At 47.7% G+C, this 17,670-nt stretch overlaps 2 protein-coding genes across 2 annotated transcripts; one reads left to right on the top strand and one right to left on the bottom strand.

Moving 5' to 3' along the window:
* The first annotated feature begins 206 nt into the window (after positions 1-206).
* Sprn (shadow of prion protein) lies at positions 207-4,217 on the top strand. Its single transcript, XM_028787145.1, has 2 exons — positions 207-317; positions 1,190-4,217. Exon 2 carries the CDS (start codon positions 1,205-1,207, stop codon positions 1,646-1,648), a length of 444 nt encoding a protein of 147 aa, XP_028642978.1. The 5' UTR covers positions 207-317; positions 1,190-1,204; the 3' UTR covers positions 1,649-4,217.
* Positions 3,237-16,708, bottom strand: Mtg1 (mitochondrial ribosome associated GTPase 1). The gene is made up of 11 exons (XM_028787144.1): positions 16,505-16,708; positions 15,891-15,955; positions 13,996-14,100; positions 10,631-10,711; positions 10,033-10,089; positions 9,685-9,775; positions 8,340-8,401; positions 7,846-7,942; positions 7,431-7,512; positions 5,016-5,128; positions 3,237-4,703 (listed from the first exon to the last, which is right to left on the bottom strand). The coding sequence occupies exons 1-11, from the start codon at positions 16,611-16,613 to the stop codon at positions 4,585-4,587; spliced, it is 981 nt and encodes a 326-aa protein (XP_028642977.1). The 5' UTR covers positions 16,614-16,708; the 3' UTR covers positions 3,237-4,584.
* Positions 16,709-17,670: the final 962 nt, after the last annotated feature.

Genomic DNA, 17,670 nt, shown 5'->3' with positions numbered 1-17,670 from the left:
GGGCTGGAGGGTGGTGGGGCTGGGGAGGTGGAGGTGGGGGTGGGGATGGGACGGGAGGATGCTAGATGCAGTGCAGCGAGGATGGGGGCCGGGCAACGAGAAGGGCTGGGGCTTTGCTTTTCTGAGCTTTCAGTATCTCCTCCCTTCGCGTCTCCCGGGGCTGAGCCTCCGCGGCTGCCCGCCCCTAATCTTCAGGCGGAAGCTTCAGCAAAATCCAGTCGTGAGCTCTGCCTATGGAAAAGGGTTCTCGCCGCCGCACCTTTCCGCTTGGCCGGCCACGGCCTCTAAATCGCTCATCCGACCTAGACTTGTGACCAGTAAGTAGGGGAAGTGGATGAACCCAGTGATGCTGGAAAGGAGGGGGGCGGGGGAGAGGATCTGTGAAGGATGGAGTCACCACCCAGACTGCTGGTCCACGGCCAGCCCCAACCCATCCTGATCGGTTTACCTGCCCAGGCTGCTGACCTGAGCAACTCAAAAATGGTGGAGCCGGGGCGGGGAAGAGAAATAGTTACCCTGGGTCTGGGCCTGCCCAGCATTTCGCCCAACGTTGTTTGTTGTTTGCGTTGCAAGGAATTGCTAATCTGGATTCTGACCCCGCTCTCGCCCAGTGCATTCAGCCATAGCCAATGACTGACAGACTCTAGGAAGGCATCCAGAGATCCAGATGCCAGAACAAAAGTGACAAGGCCGTCCACTCTAACCATAATCCGGGTGTACAAAGGGCTCTGGATTCCAAACTAGAGTCCTTCACACACTAATCCATCCCCTTCCAGAGACTCGTGTGCAGAGCGGGGTTATTTGTGCCCCAACCCTCAAGGCCTGGGCTCCACCGCAGGAGCTCCGCAAACCCCATTCTGGGACCCATCTCCACCTTATCACAATAGTAAAACGGCAGCCCTGTTGTTGAATCCTTTCCCCACGACTCCATCTCCACCCGGTTATACAGCAGAAACCCAAAACCAAAGTCCTGGTGCTAGGGGTTAAAGAGCCCTTCCCCAACCCTGAGCCCAATGTCCTCCAAGATGCTGGGAGCCCTCTATCAGATTACCACAAAACCAGAGGCTGATGTCGGTGTTCCCAGGTCCAGATGAGCCTATTCCCAGACCTTGATACCCTCTTGCCCTGGCTCTAAGCCAAGCTCCACCCCTGCACAGAAGCTGAAGCCCCTTCCACCCTCTTCTCGCAGATTCTGTCCTGTAGGATGAACTGGACTGCTGCCACGTGCTGGGCTCTGCTGCTGGCCGCCGCCTTCCTCTGTGACAGCTGTTTGGCCAAGGGTGGCCGTGGAGGCGCCCGAGGCAGTGCCCGGGGGGTGCGCGGAGGTGCGCGCGGGACATCAAGAGTGCGCGTAAGGCCGGCGCCCCGTTACAGCTCCTCTCTGCGAGTAGCGGCTGCAGGGGCAGCAGCAGGGGCTGCGGCGGGTGTGGCTGCGGGCCTTGCCACCGGCTCTGGCTGGAGGAGGACTTCAGGGCCAGGAGAGCTAGGCCTGGAGGACGATGAGAACGGGGCAATGGGAGGCAACGGGACCGACCGAGGAGTCTACAGCTACTGGGCTTGGACTTCCGGCTCAGGGTCCGTGCACAATCCACGTATTTGTCTGCTTCTAGGAGGCACCCTTGGTGCCCTAGAACTGCTTCGGCCCTAGACCAGGCTAAGCTCCATCTCAGGTCTAGCTCCTAGTTTGTCTTAAGGCCCCTAGGGCCCACTCTAATGACTCCCTGGGCAGGAGGCCACTTCATTTTTGCTGACTATAATTCCCCAGCCCAGTTCTGGGCCCATAAGGCCTCTTGGAATTTGTGGATACAGTTTACTCTCTTGCCCATCCCAGTCTCCCGGTCTTCCACTTAGGCAGGAACTAGCAGCTCTACTACCAGAGAGGCAGGCTGCCCTCGACTCTCCTGAGTTGCCCAAGCAGGCATGCCTGTCTGCTTGCCCACCCCGACACAAGAACATTAACAATGCTGGCCACCAAGAAGAAGCGATCCTCGGGTGGGCCTGTCTGATTCTGCCACCAAAGCCCCAAAGACCTTGGGCCTCCTCCCATGGAAGCAGGGGGAGAAAACCACTTCCCTCTGGACTTAAGAGAGCATTCACTTGGACTGCAGTGTGAGAAATGTCAGGTGCTAACCACCTGCCCAGAGCAGGTCCTAATGATGTCATAGCTCAGAAGCATCCAGAGCAGGAAAATATCCATCCCAGGACACCCACTGTGGTTCCATACAACATGCTACCAAAGCCAAGGTAGTAGTATGTTTCTTCCTGGCAGACTGCCTAAGAGACCTTGTGTCAGAAGGGTTTTCCACTTGAAGCCACTTGGCCATAAGGTCCACTTAACTGTTCCTAAAATCCACTGAGGGTAGGGGTTTTGAATCCACTTTCAAAAACATTCCGTTCCATTTGAACTTTAGGTTCACAAGTGAGGGTCACGGGTACAAAACCAGTCCTGCTGGGGGCTTCTTTTTATATAACTCAAACTGCAAGATTACCAGTTCCAGTGGATGTCAGCACTTCATATTGGGAGACCCCTCCCTTGGAAATGGATGAACTGGAGGTGAGACAGATCATGGCACAACTGACAGCTGGCAGACTGCACAGTGGAGGGGGCAGCAGTTCTTCAGGTCCACTGCTTCCAGAAGAAAGCTAACAGACACAGAAGAACCAGCCTCAGCAGGCTGTGAGCATGGGTTAATGCTACTAGTTTTCTGACCATCCATATCCATCCTGAGAACAGAGCTGATGTGCTGAGTGGCCTCAAAGAGATACATTATAGTCCTCACAAGAATCTACCTTTGAGCAGACTGGCTTCTTGCTGTTTCAGGGCTCTCTAGCACATCTTTGCCAAATAGAGTAATGTGTCTCGGGACTCAGTCTATATATACAATGCTAGCTCAGCATACCTCTGGTTAGTATACAGGTTTCAAGGCTATTGGCAGGGCCCTAGCCAAGCATTTTCTTGGCCAACAAGCTGCAGAATGCAACTCCCTGCATTCACACTGCCGGTGCTCTTAGGCACAGTCAACCCAACTGCTCCTCTGTCCCTAATAGACCAAGCTCAAAACTACCAAGACCAGCAAGCTAAGGGCCAAGCCCACTATGGTCCTCAAAGACAGGTGCTGATGCATCAAGTCTGGTATAGGGAGAACCACCAGAGCCCCTTCAACTTGTCTAACATCCATGAGGATGGACTATATGGACCAGACCCTCATGTACCACAGAATACCATGTGCTAGTTCTTGGCATTATGGCATTATCAACATATCACTTTTTAATGATTATTTCACATTCACCAATCTGACTTCTCCAGAGTGTTCAGCATTTGACACAGCCACACAACTCTGAATACCTTCTCCACTAGCAGGAACTATAGATGCTGATGGAGAATCTCAGAGGAGACTTACTATACTGCAGCCATAGCAAGAGACAACAGTGGAAGGCTAGCCCCTGCTATCAGCCATCCACAAGAAGCAGAGACCCTGCTGAGCATCCAAGCACTGGGTCCAGCAACTGTGAAAAGCCCAGGCCAATACTGAACAGAAGAGACTAGAACTACTGAGCAAGGACAGCCCAGCTGGCCCAGCAGCACTTCCATCTGTATCAACCAACTCCTTGCCTTTTCTTTTTAGACAGCAAGCTGCTGGCAGCAACATCTTCTAGGTGAGTACAGGTACATGGAGGTCAGCCATGCTGGTCCATGCCCTCTGCACTGCTCCTGTAGCCACCATGGTTTCAATGGCTAGACATGATCCCCTTCCAGTAATCTTCTGGCCTGTACAAAGTTGAGCCTACAGCAGAAGGCCTCCTGTGGTACAGGCCCTGAAGTGTAAGAGGGGAGGACACTCCTGGACTTCACTGCTGTAAACCTCCTGTCTGTCTGCGCACTTTATCAGTGAGGAGTTCGTTGTGAAATAAAGCCCTCTGCTGGTAACAAGCTTCTCCCTCACTGCAGAACTTTGAGACACTTGAAAATCTGACTTAGGAACCCCAGTCCCCTAATCTACTAATCCCCAGCATTCATTGGTGGAAGGGTGATTTAACTTATGGGCTCAACATACTAAGTACACAATGAAAAAGCCATCATAAAATAGGTCTTTTCACTGGGTGTCATGGCACACACCTGTAAGAGGCTAAGGCAGGGGAAATGTATTTGAGACCAGCCCAAGCCACATAATGAAAACTTGTCTGAAAATGACAAAAAGATAAATAAAGTAAAATAAAATAAGAGAAGCCAGAGAGAGATTTTTCTTTTAAAAAAGTGGGCCTTTTAACCCATCTTTTTTAAATTACAGAGTATAACTTAGACTCCTCTGAGATAACACTAATCTCTTCTTGAGACTGAGAAAGCCTCCTGACCAAGCCACATATGCAGGACTCCTGGGGCCTGATGATAGTATCCAGGACTGACCAGACTCTAGTAGACAAGAGAATATAGTGCCCTTTGGAGCTGGGGCCTGAGTCTCAGGTGCCAGCACAGAGAGTTTCTTGAATTGGAAGAATAGTTCTAAGCATTAAACACTCCAGCTGTAGTCCTACAGAGTACACAGGAGACCATAATCCAGCCAGCCAGTCCAGGGGTTAATGTCATCAACAAGCAGGTATAACATCACGGTCCAGCATCACCTGGCCCAACAGCCCACTGCGGAAGGTCCGGAGGAAGTCTCGGGCTGCCATGACATAATCCGGCTGGATAACATTGACATTACCTGAGGACAGAGGATCTGATGAGAAAGGGGGCCCTAAGACAGCCCAGCCCTGAGAGACCACTAAGGCATCATCTGAAATCTAGGGAACAGGACATGTCTAGAAAGAACACAGGTATCATACCCACTCAGCACTGTCCAGAGCTAGGACCACCCTCTGAAGCCTATACTACAAAGTCCTTTCTCCCTAGAAAGTCCCATAGTGCTCTGCCCACAGATTTCCTTCTGTGTCTCACTCCTGTCCCCACAAGGAGCCAAGAGTCCCAACAGAAGACAGAATAAGGGCCTCATGCCATACCATGCAGCCTCACTCACCTGTGCCTGTGAGAACCTTCACTTTCCGTGTCTTCCCCAGCTTGATAGCCATGTTCTTCAGCACCCACTCTATTTGGTCACAGGCATTGGCCAGGGCATAGTGCTGCACATACCTGGAAGCACACAGCTCAGGTCAGACTTCTGAGGCTCCAAGCCTGAGAAGGATTCGCACTCACCCACATCTCAAATGAGCCAGCTCCTGGGTTCCTGGGAGGATCAGATTACTTCCAGGCAATTTAGTGCTCTAGAACAAGGCTCACAGATTCTTACAGAAAAGTAAAGACCTATCAATGTAAAATTCAAATGCCTGGCACCCCTCACCAAGACAGAAGTGTCCACAGATAGACACACATACAACATGGATTTCCAACAAAGGCAGAAGGACAATTTAGTGAAGAAGTCTTCAATAAAAATTTCTGGACAACTAGTCATCCATGTGCAACATTAAGAACTCACAGTTGCACCATACACTAAGCATATGCTAATGCATAGTGGAGGAGGGTCCTATACCTACATGTGGAACCTAAGCTGCCACTCTCCAAGGAAAGACAAAATTCTGTGGCCTCAGGCCAGGCATATTTCTATATGAAGCAGCACCATTATAAAGAATACTGTTACTAAGTCAGACTTCCAAAACTTACAGTATTAACAGAAGAAAAGGCAAGCCTAGACTACTGAAAACCTTTGTATAGACCTTATCACTAAGAACAGGTAATGTGGTGCAATTTAAAAATAAGAAAATGGGTTGGGAGGTAGCTCAGTAGCAGAACATATACTTGCTGTATTCAGTCCCAAGTTCAATCCCCAGCATCAAAAGAGAGGGGCCGGGGGAGAGGGGAGAGAGAAGGCCAAATATGGTGGTACATGCCTTTAATCTCACATGCAGAAGGCAGAGGCCAACAGATCTTTGTGAGCTGCCTGGGCTATGTAGGAGACCCTGTCTTAAAAACAAAAAGGGATGGTGGTCTGGAGAGATAGCTCAGTGGTTAAGAGCACTTACTGTTCTTCTAGAGAATCTGGGTTCAATTCCAAGTGCCCACAAGATGGCTCACAACCAATAGTAATAACAGTTTTGGGGGACTGGATACCCTTTTCTGGCCTCCATAGGCACCAGGTAAAACAATCACACATATAAAATAAAATTTTTATTTTATTTTTCTAGGAGATTTATTTTTTTTACTTTATCTGAGTACAGTGTTGCTCTCTTCAGACACACCAGAAGAGGGCATTGATCCCATTACAGATGGTTGTGAGCCACCATGGGTTGCTGAGAACTGAACTCAGGACCTCTGGAAGAACAGACCATCATCCAGCCATCTCTCCAATCCCAAAATAAAATTATTAAATGAGAAAAATATTTAATGGACATTTTCCCAGAGAAGACACATTGATGGCCACATAGACACAAGAAAGGTTGTTCAGCATCACACTAGTAGGAATGTATACCAAACACTGCAGACTGTGTGGTCAGGGCTGAGACGGACAGAGGCTAAGAGCACTGCTGCTCCTGCAGAGGATCTGGCTTAGAGGCTCAGCACCCACATGACTGCTCACAACTGTCTATCATGCCAGGGCTAGGAAATGTGATGCCCTCCTCTACAGGTGTCGCATGTACATGGTATACAGACATGCAGGCAGGCAAAATTCATATACACTAAATAAAATCATTAACCCAAAAGTATAAAATAAAAGACTAGTCACAAGTGTAAAGAGGATTCAGAAAAGCATGGACCCCTGTTCTCTGCTAGGTAGTGTATGGCACAGGTCAACGCTCTGGAGAACAGCTCGGCAGTTCTGTAGGACACTAAAGCTCACCATTACCGAGTGGCTCAGACATTCTCCTGCATTTTACCCAAGACAAGAAGAAACCCACAATGAGTTAAGACTATACATGAACATTTCCAGAAGCTTTGTTTATAGCAGCCAAGAACTACACACACCCCATGTCCACCAGGGTGACGAGATAAGCCAAGTGCAGGATATCTGGGTGACAGACAATGAGCCGAGCCACCAAAAGGCATGTAGAGCATGGGAGACTCAGAACACTCGCGCTGCCCAGGAAGGGAAGCCGGGTGAGAGAGGGGGTTTCCTGTGGAACTTCACTGACATAATGCTCATCTTCTTCACTCACCCACAGGGGCTTAGGAAAGCGACAGAGTGAACAAGGGTCAGGATGCATATGTAGCCCAGCTGGTCTCAAATGTCTGATCCCCTCTCTCGAGCATCACAAGTACTAGGATTTGGGACATGGACCACCACACTCAGCATGTCCGATATTCTTTGGTGACAATATGATGTGGTCATATATCAAAACTTATCAAATCACACACATACCTTAATGACATATTTCTAAAATCATACCTAGACAGAATGAGCAGGCAGGGAGCTGCAACCCCCATACCCACTGCCACTCACCCAAATAATCCATGCCTGTTGAGGGTATAAAGGAGATAATCAGCCATCATCTCTTCCCCAACAAGGTGGTCCAACACAGTTCCTGCAAGACAAGCAGCTAATGCAAGCCCATGGTACAGTGGGCATCTATGCCTCACCAAGCCTGACTGCCCCAGTTGAAGGCAGAAGGCCTCAAGCTAAGGAACCTCCCGGCAGGTTGGCTCACAGCTGTCCTTCTTCCTATATGGCATGGGACCCAAGCATGACCTCTCTGTCTACCCCTACCACAGGGCAGAATGGTAGCCAGCACATGCATGCTGTGAGCTAGTATCCCTCTCAAAACTGTGCAAAGCATCTGGTATCAGGAAGGGTGAAGGGAGTAACAAGTCCACCTGCCTAGGGGACAGTTAAGGTCAGCAATGGGGCAGAGGCTTACCACACAGGGCCAGCTTCAGGCCTGTCTCCACACTTTCAATCCGAGGAGCCAGCACCCCAGGAGTATCCAGCAAGAACATCAGTGGACGCTCGCATACCTGTGCAGCAGAAGGTGGATCAAGTCAGGGAGCCTGTGCCCAACAGCCAAATCATTGCCAGAGACTCTGAGGCAGGCCTCTGGATAAACCCACCACATAGGTTGTCCTTTGCACTGCAGTTTAGAAGCCTCATAGGGTATAGTTTCTGCTTAATCTGAAGAACAAATAAAAGCCCAAGGTCCATGGAAAATAAAAAGGAATACATGAGTGTGGCTCTGGGAAGAAGGCTGCCTTTCTGATGGATGTCCATAGGGACAGAGCAGCACTGGCAGGAACATGAGGGGAGGGAAAGGAAGGAGGTCAGAGGCAAAGCCAATGCCATGCTCAGTGAAGCTAGACTCAGCAGAGCCTGCAAAGCTCTGGACAGAGCTCTGGGCTCAGCTACCAAGGACCCTACCTGGATTCTGGATGTCACAGCTCTTGTGATTCCTGGCAGACCACCCACTCTGGCAGCTTTTCCTGAAAAGACACAAAGAGTCCATCAAATAGTTACATACAGCAATAGGACAAGGAACAAAAGGTATTTCACTAACATATCTGACAAGCAAACTGGAAACCCAGAGGTCAGTAAGTTTGTCAAATTATAATTTGTTCCTTACTCAGTCTCAAAGAACACATAGCAAAGGTTTTCAAAAGCTAGTCACAGTGGCCAAGGGCTGACAAATATCCAGAGCTCACTTCCCAGTGTAGAAAGGTACACCCTGATGTAAAGGTCATATACCAGAGCTACTCCTCTACCTCAAAGCCTCTCCTGGACTCCCCTACTCTACAGCACTACCCACAGCAGGCAGGCCAGCACCATCCTTGATCCCAACACTGTGGTTGCCTGGCATGGGACCCAGCCCAGAGTACCCCTGGGAAGCTAACTATTCACTTTCAAACCACCACAGAAATAAAAGGATAAAAGTGTCCATCATTAATGACCAGAGGAATAAGAATAGACCGTGGAGTAACTTGTACCTATGGAGAAAGGAACTGCTGATAAAATCCCAACAGAACCAAACCTAGATCATTCTACTGAGACAAGCCAGTCCTAGCACTCTATTGACACAGTTGGACAGAAACAGAACAGGGCTGCCAGGCACTGGGGCAAAAAACAGGATGATATGCTTGAAGTTTGGGTCTCAGGTAATTTAAAGTTTGGGTAGTGGCGATGCCGACACGACCCTATAAACAAACTTCATACCCCTAAACAAAGAAGATGCACACTTAAAGGAAAAGAAGCTTAAAAAATTAAATGATTGTGACAGCTCTCCAAGTAACACCCAAACAGCCCCTTTCTAAAATGATACAACATGATTTACAACTGTTGGCCTTTACACTATAAATGGGTTTTGTTGTTGTAGTCTTGTATTGTGTTTTGGAGACAGGGCTTCTGCCTCTCTGCCTCTGCTTCCCAAGAGCTGGGATTAAAGGCATGTGCCACCACATTTGGCTTTGTTAAAAAATAATAATAATAAAGTTAATAAAGACTGTACAGTTGGTGCAAAAAAATGAACCCAATATAAATTTATCCCAAAGTCTAAAATACATACAATGTCAAGAGTGTGTGAGAGCACAGTGAGTACACACTGAGTAGCCAAGGGCTGTTCACCACACAGACCACCATCAGACCATGAATTGTCCTTTTACCTAACGAACTAGGCCACAAGATATGGAAGAAATGCCACAAAGCAACATAGGGCTGGCCACACTCTTCCACTGCCCTCTAGGAGTGGAAGTCAACAGCAGATATTACCTACCTGTCCTGAGGTGCTGCCGCCTCAGGGAGTTAATGAGGGAGGATTTGCCTACATTGGGGACACCGACCACCATGATGCAGTATTCTGGGTTCTGTAGAAGCAGAAGAGTGTCAACTTTATTCCACGCAGGTTGTGAAGCCACAGCCCAGGGGAAAAGGACATCAACATGAAGGCCCTGTGCTGACCAGCAGGGTGAGCCCAGCGTTTTCCACTAAAGAACAGTAAAAACAAAGGCTGGCCCTGGCTGGGACACAGCCCAGTCTTCTGTATTAAAGAAGGCTCAGAAGGGCAGTCAGGAAGGGACTGGGTAACTCCACATACCCACCCCCAGCACTGTGCCCCACCAACCTCTGCTCGGTGGTAGCGGTAGCTGCACCTGATCAGTTCCGTGACTTTTGGGACAATCTGTAACAAACAGGCCACATCTTCTGGTCATACATCCCTCACCGACCCACATCCAAATAACAGGGTCAGTGAACCTGTCCTTATACTGACCCCTTGCTTAGGTAGAGACCTCACACACATACCTCACCACACATCCAGATCATGGGCATCCAACTGTTCAACAGCCACAGCTAACTGGGATTCCTCCACCCACTCCCAACTCAACACATACACACACACACACACACACACACACACACACACACACACACACGACACAGGAATGTGGCTACCTCGGAGGGCTCTTCTTACAGCAAGTATAGCTACCTACTAGACATTCCACACATCAGCTCATGGGGTTCCATGAAAACAACTGGGAAGATAAGTTACTGGTTCTTCAAAAGGCTTTGATTACTTAGAACCCCAGCAGACTCCCTCAAAGCCCACTCAGATTGTGGGCACAGGAAATAGGCAGCCCCGGAGATCCTGTGCCCTGAGCAGCTAAAGCCAAGTCCAGGATCTTATCCCAAATGTTTAGCCACTAACATATACAGAGATTTACCTGCTTGATGTTGTCATCCTTTACACAGTTCGTAAAAATAACATTTTTCAGGCCTTTTTCTTCTAAATGCTGGACAATTTTCTGAAAGACACATTTCTATTTTAATACTAAATAGAATTAAAATGTAAATACTAAATTAAATATGAATGGTATGCCAGGAATGGTGGTACATGCCTTTAATCCCAGTACTACACAGAAAGACCCTGTCTAAAATAAATTAAAAATTAAAATGTGTGTGTGAGAGAGAGATCAGGGCAGGAGAGATGGCTCAGCAGTTAAGCGCACTGGCTACGCTTCCATAGGACCAGGTTTGATTTCCAGCACCCTCCTGGCAGCTAACAATAGTCTGTAACTCCAGTCCCAGGGGATTTAGTGCCTTCTTCTGACCTCCACAGGCACAGCATAAGTGTGGTGCATAAACACAGAAGCAAGCAAAACACCCATTTACAAAAAATAAAAACAAAGATTAACAAACAACAGCAAGTAAACACTCAAACATACACACACATATATACACATTATATATTTTATATGGACGTATATATGGTGTGATAAATAAAACTCAAGCTTCTGAGCTTGGGGCCAATGAGATGGCTCAGCTAGTAGAGGTACTTGATGCTAAGCTGACAACCTGAGTTCAATCCCCACAGTGGAAGAAAAGAACTGACATCTCCATGTTGTCCTCTGACCTCCAAATGTATGCCATGACACACGCATACCCCCACACGAAGTAAATGAATGATAAATGTAAAACAGAAAACCAAAAACAACCAACATGTTTTTTTAAAAACGAATCTGGTTGGCCTGGTGACACCTGCCTTTAATCCTAGCACTCAGAAGGCAGACACATGTGGATCTCTGTGAATTTGAGGTCACCCTGTCCTGACACAACACATTCCAGGCCAGCAAGGATTACAGAGTGAGACCCTGTCTCAAAAACAGATTTTAAAAAAAAAAAAAAAAGTAAGGCTAGAAGCTTGAGAAGACGCTGTAGGCGCACTCTGCTCCACAACAGCTTCAACTCTGGGAGCCCAGCAACGAGAAGTGGATGCCAGCAAACACAGCAAAGAGCCTCAGCTCTGAGGAGAGGGACTCTTAACGGAGACAGCAGGAAGAGCCCTAGGGCAGGCATAGCCGTGCTGTGTGTGTACCTCAGGCTCTGCCAGCGAGAACACGACGGGACATGGCCTGCTCACAGGGACTTCAGTGCTCCTGGGATAAAGTGGGACTGACCAGGTCACTTGGAAGCCTCTTCAGCACCAAGTTCACCAGTGCTGGCTTCTCTGAGGAATCCATCACTTTCATGTCCTCTATCATATAAGACCCCCTTGGGAAGAGGAGGGAAAACTGAAGCAAGTTTTCACTATGTAGCCTTGGCTGGCCTGGAATTCACTATGTAGACCAAGCTGTCCTGGATCTCATAGAGATCTGCCTGCCTCTGCTTCCCATGTTTTAGCATAAAAGGGGTGTGCTACCATGTCCAGCATGGGACTTCACTGTTAACTGAAATGGTATTGAACTCAATCTGATTATAGAAAATAAGTTGTGCCAAAAGTACATTAGAGCTGACATAGGGTCATTAGGTTTAATATTCAATATAATCAGTATACATACTTACTTTATATTCACATCTATCAATATGTGTTGCAACTCACGATTGTGTTTTGTCATTACTAACCACAAAGCATAGTAAACACTTAAATAAGCAAAAAGTAATTCACTAATGCTGTCAGTTTTCAGTTATTCGTCACATATGATATAATTAAGATACTTGCCTCGAGGGGGCTGGGAAGGTGGCTGAAAGGTTAAGAGCACTGGCTGCTCTTGCAAGTTTGGTTCCCAGCACCTATACAAGTCACAATTCCAATACCAGGGGATCCCTCTTCTGGCCCCTGTGAGCACCAGGCACACATGTATATCGCACATACATACATATATACAGGCAAAACACTCATACACAAAAACAAATAAATCTTTGAGGGAAATAAAAATGGTACTAGCCATGACAGAAACATACTGATCTCTGTTCTCAAACGTCTCTCTAGTACAGGCTGTGGGTGTGGGGCCTAAGGTCCTTTGGAAACCTATGTCTGCCCAGTAGAGGGCAGTATACGCCAGTCTGTATAGACTAGCATGTGAAGTTCTGAAGCAATCCTAAACAGCTCAAATCTCAACTAATAAAAACCAGGGGAAGCCACTTAACTATTAAAAAAAAAAAAAAAAAAAAAAAAAAAAAAAAAAAAAAAAAAAAAGACACAATGCAGAAGCGAGAAGCTTGTGTGTAACAAGCGGCGCTGGAGATCAGCTCTCGAAGCCTCGAGGAAGGTGCCGCCATTGGGAACCGCCCTGGATATCCTCCCGACCTTTCATAAGAGCTGTGGATCTTCAGTAAAGGAAAAATGTCTGCGTCATTAACAACTTTCTAAAATCTGGCTTGAATTCAAGGCTCTGACATTCCTCTTTCCAAAGGATTTGACAACACAGTGATAAAAAGTAAAGTCAAGACTTCAATAGCATTCTCTGACTTCACTTTTTACTTTCAGGCCATGTAGAAAAAATACACTGCCCTGGGACCCAATTCTGCCTGGATTTAGAGCAGTGATTCTCAACCTGTGGATTACGATCCCTTTAAGGTTCGAATGACCACAGGTGCCACCTAAGACCCTCAGAAAACACAGATATTTACAGTCCCTAACAGTAGCAAAATTACAGTTATGAAGTAGCAATGGAGTAATTTTATAGTTTGGGGTCACCACAATGTGAGGAACTGTATTAAAGGGTCGCATCATTAAGAAAATGAGAACCATTGTGCTAAACACTGTTAGGTACTTTGGGCTTTTCATATCCCAGTTCCACACCCAGCCCTTCCAGTTCCCAGAACACAAGGTGTGCAGAAAGCAACGAGCGCCAGAAAACCTGAGATCAGACTGGGTACATAGTCAGCTAGGGACACTGCAGCTGCCACAAGTGAACTCTGGGCTATGTACATCAGTTCTGTGCATCTCCCAGTTAGTTAGAGCTAAGTAAAATGTACTCAGTCCCTTTGCTTCAGTGGTCACATGTGCCCACAAGGGACATAGTGGACAGAGCATCCATCAGAAAGGTTGAGGGTACAAAGTGGCTACAGTGGCCACCAGGAGTCTCACAACACACCAACCCACTTCCCACAAGGGGGTGTGCCCATCTTGAGCATTTGGGCATTTCCTTCATACTGAGAGAAACAGCTGTTGCTAAAAAGCCAGGCCAGATGTCTCCATCAAAGCCAGGAGCTGTTTTAAAGTATAGGCTACCTGGGGGCATAACAGACCTCCTCTGTGTCTGCGGCTCTGTCACACTGCTGCTGGCATCAGTAAAGAGGCACTCACCTGCTGCTCTGTAAGATCCGCCAAGTCCATTTTGTTAAGGACAAGCAAATGTGGCTTCAGACCAAGTAGCTCTTGGAACAGAGGGTTTCGACCTGAAAATGGGATGTGTTGATGATGTTAAGGCATAATCCCTACAGAGCTTTACCAGTGGTTATTCCACCAGGAGCTAAAGCCAAAGGAAGAAGCCCATCTCAGAGCAAGTGTGATCATACAACTCATCTTCCTACCCCCACACTTGGGAGGCCAACCCTCATGTTGCAGCTTGTGACGGGTGCAAGTCAGGCAAGGCATTGTCACCTATTTCCCAAGCAGATGGTGGAAAGAACAAAACCAAAGTTCAAAGAGAAGTCACTGTTTGGATGCCAAGGAACTTAAATGTAGAGTGAAATGGCCGGAACACCTAAGAAACTGACTCCTGTGAAATCCTACCCAGATAACCTCGAGCACCACCCATCCTCGCTGGAGATGCTGCTTCCCACAGCTATCCTCAGCTACCCCAGACTGATGTGGGACTCCACCATGTGACTCTAACACAAGCAAGATGGGGCTTCTTATCTCTACATTCTGCCCCTTTATCCCTCCAGTAGGAACTAGTTCACAAGTCCTAAGGCCTCTGCCTATTTCATCTGGCACCCAGTTAAGCTGCTACCTCCATCTAGATGGTACTTCACAGCTGACCAATCCATTCCAAGTCTCCAGGCTCCTCTCCTAAAATGCTACAGAAACCACTATCTAGCACAGACCTGCTGCCACATCCTAGACTCAGTTAAGTGTTCCAGAGACTAAAGGAGAACAGTCCTCTCATCATATATGCTGGAAAATAACAATGTTTTACTTTTTAACAATCAATACAGGCAGGAATGGTGGGCATAACTTTACTCCTAGCACACAGATCTATGTGAGTTCCAGGCCATCCTGGTCTACATAGTGTGCTCCAGGCCAGCCAACACTACACTCTGAGACCCTATCTCAATAATGATGGTGATGATGATGGTGGTGGTGGTGGTGGTGATGGTGGTGGTGGTGGTAATGATGGTGGTGATGGTGGCGGTGGTGGCGATGATGATGGTGGTGGTGATGATGGTGGTGGTGATGGTGGTGGTGGTGATGATGATGATGGTGGTGGTAGTGATGGTGGTGGTGATGTCACATCTGGCAGCATTTGATAGTAGGTGAGTAGACATACGTAGCCTAAAACAAATACACCAGATGTACTGTTGCTAAAGTTCCAACTCTGAAGGCTGAAATAGTTCCTATTCTCCATTACTATTTCCAGAAACTCCCACCAGTGGCAGCAGGTCCCTACGCCCACCACCAGCTGTTCCAGGGACCTGGTGGTCTGACATCTCCATGCTCTTCTAAAGCTAAGTAAGCAGAATGAGGAAGAACTCACATGCCAACAGAAGCCAAACACAGTTTAAATGCAACAAAATGATCTGAGAAGCATGTGTCAATGGACATGAGCATGACTTGCCAATTCTTCACTTAAGGACAAGAGGAAAACCCAGGTTGGCAGGACCATTTAATTAATGGCAGGTTTCATAATTTACCCCTAAAAATATCAAAGTAAACCAGAGGCTGAGACAAATAATGTATCAGATGGGAGCTTAAAAATAAAAACGCCCAGTCTAGACCCCACCCCGAGATTCTGATCTAAAACAGGCCTAGCTATTGATGTAAAAGCCTTCAAGGAACTCTGGTGTGTAATGAGAATTGGAAAACACTGCTTTATGTCGCAGTAATTACAAAAGAAGCTGACACAGCTGTAGACATATGACTGGACCAGAGGCAGAACAGCCTAGACTGCCCAAAGGAGATGGAGAGGAACCAGGAAAGCATCCTGCTTCTGCCTTTACAGTCAAGCAGAGGTGCTACCCTACAACGTAAAAGGATATCCGGGCGTCATGAACCTCGATAACACAATCCACAGACTTCAGACTGCTCTGCATCTTCTTTAGTCCTAGAAGATAGAGAAGGGCACTAAGGGCACAGCCAAAGAGGGCAAATTTAAGTTCTCCTAAGAGAATACATTTGAGAACCCATCAGCACACACAGGGATAGAGGAGGCAGCAATCTGAGCCAAGTTCCGGGGTGCCCCAGATGGTTCTGGGAGGAACACTTCACATATAATGGTCTTGATCAGGAAGTTCCTGATACTGTGCTGACTTAATAACCTCAACGCACAAAAACACTGAGGCTCCGCCCCGCAACTGGCACCTGCCCACTCACACTCCTGGCGCCTTTCTGTCACACACTATATAATCTCACATGGTAGTAGCAGCCAAGACCACAGCAACCAGCAGTCCGGGGCCGTACTACGTCAACGGCTACCTGGGGCCAAGTTGTGACCTATAAACTCAGACATCAGCATGCTTGTAACTTCAAGGGACCACTCAGTGCGACTCAAAGTATCAAGCACAAAACAGCTCTCCAACCCGATGCCAGGAAGGCGAACAAAGGGACCGCCAGGACCGGCGCCCGTGCCGCCTGCAGCCCCTGCTGGCCTCACCCTTGGCCATGTGGCCGGGGAACCAGCGTGCTACATCGTGACCTTGCAGAGGGAAGCACTCGCGCCAAGCGCCCCCGACAGCACTCCATGCCTGCGGCCACAGCCTCATGTCGCTGGTGTCGGAAGAGTTCGCAGACGGACCGCCTCCGCCGGGGCCCGGCTCTATTCCTAGGGTTCCGGCGTACCTGGGTTCCGTGTGCGACTGCACATGCGCCTGACTCGGAGCACTCAGTAGCGAGCAGAAGCGCTGTGTTGGGGTTGGCCGAGTGCTGCCTCATTCTCAGGATTCCTGAGCTTATGTGAAGTTCTTTTGAGTAATCTGAAGATATTTTCCTTTTTTTTTTTTTTCTTATTTTGGAAAGATGTTATCCGTTTTTTTTTTTTTTTTATTTGTGCTTATGTTGTAGTGGTGAACACTTTTTATCCCAGCACCAGAGAGGCAGAGGCAGGCAAGTGGCTCTCAGTGTGTGAGACCAGCCTGGTGGATTCCAGAGCCAGCACTACATGGTAAGACAGGAAAAACAACAACAAAAAGACTCAACTTTATTTATATTTTTTTATTTGAAGTGTCTATGCCATGTGTTTGCGGATCCTCTGGACCTGGAATTACAGGTGCTTTGAGTAGTTTGACTGGGTGCTGAGAATTGAACTTCAGTCCTGTGCAATAGCAGCAATCACTCTTAACCTCCAAGCCATCTCTCCATTCCCAATCTGGAGATTTTTCACTACATTCCAAATATTTCAGGTTTGAGGATATACCATGGAAGATGACAGCTGGCCTAGCATACCCAAAATTTGGGCTGCTGGCAGTGAAGATGTGGCTTCTCCATGGTGGGGAATTGGCCTAGAAATTTAAACTTAAAATCTAGGCACATTTTTTTTCTTCCTTTTGAGATAATATCGCTCTTTGTAGCCTGCTCTACGAAGACTAAAAAGAAAACTTTAAATTAGAAGTCTCAGTCAAGGCTGGGCAGTGGTGGCGCAACGGCTTTAATCCCCGCACTTGGGAGTCAGAGGCAAGCGGATTTCTGAGTTCGAGGCCAGCCTGTTCTACAGAGTGAGTTCCAGGACAGCCAGGGCTACACAGAGAAACCCTGTCTCAAAAAAAAAAAAAAAAAAAAAAGGTCTCAGTCAGGTGTGAAAACACACACTAGTAATCCTAGCAT

The sequence above is a fragment of the Grammomys surdaster genome, unplaced genomic scaffold (assembly GCF_004785775.1).
Source record: "Grammomys surdaster isolate TR1022 unplaced genomic scaffold, NIH_TR_1.0 125612, whole genome shotgun sequence".
Taxonomy (NCBI): Eukaryota; Metazoa; Chordata; class Mammalia; order Rodentia; family Muridae; genus Grammomys; species Grammomys surdaster.
Note: the sequence above shows the minus strand (reverse complement) of the source record. Positions and strands in the feature narration are given on the sequence as shown.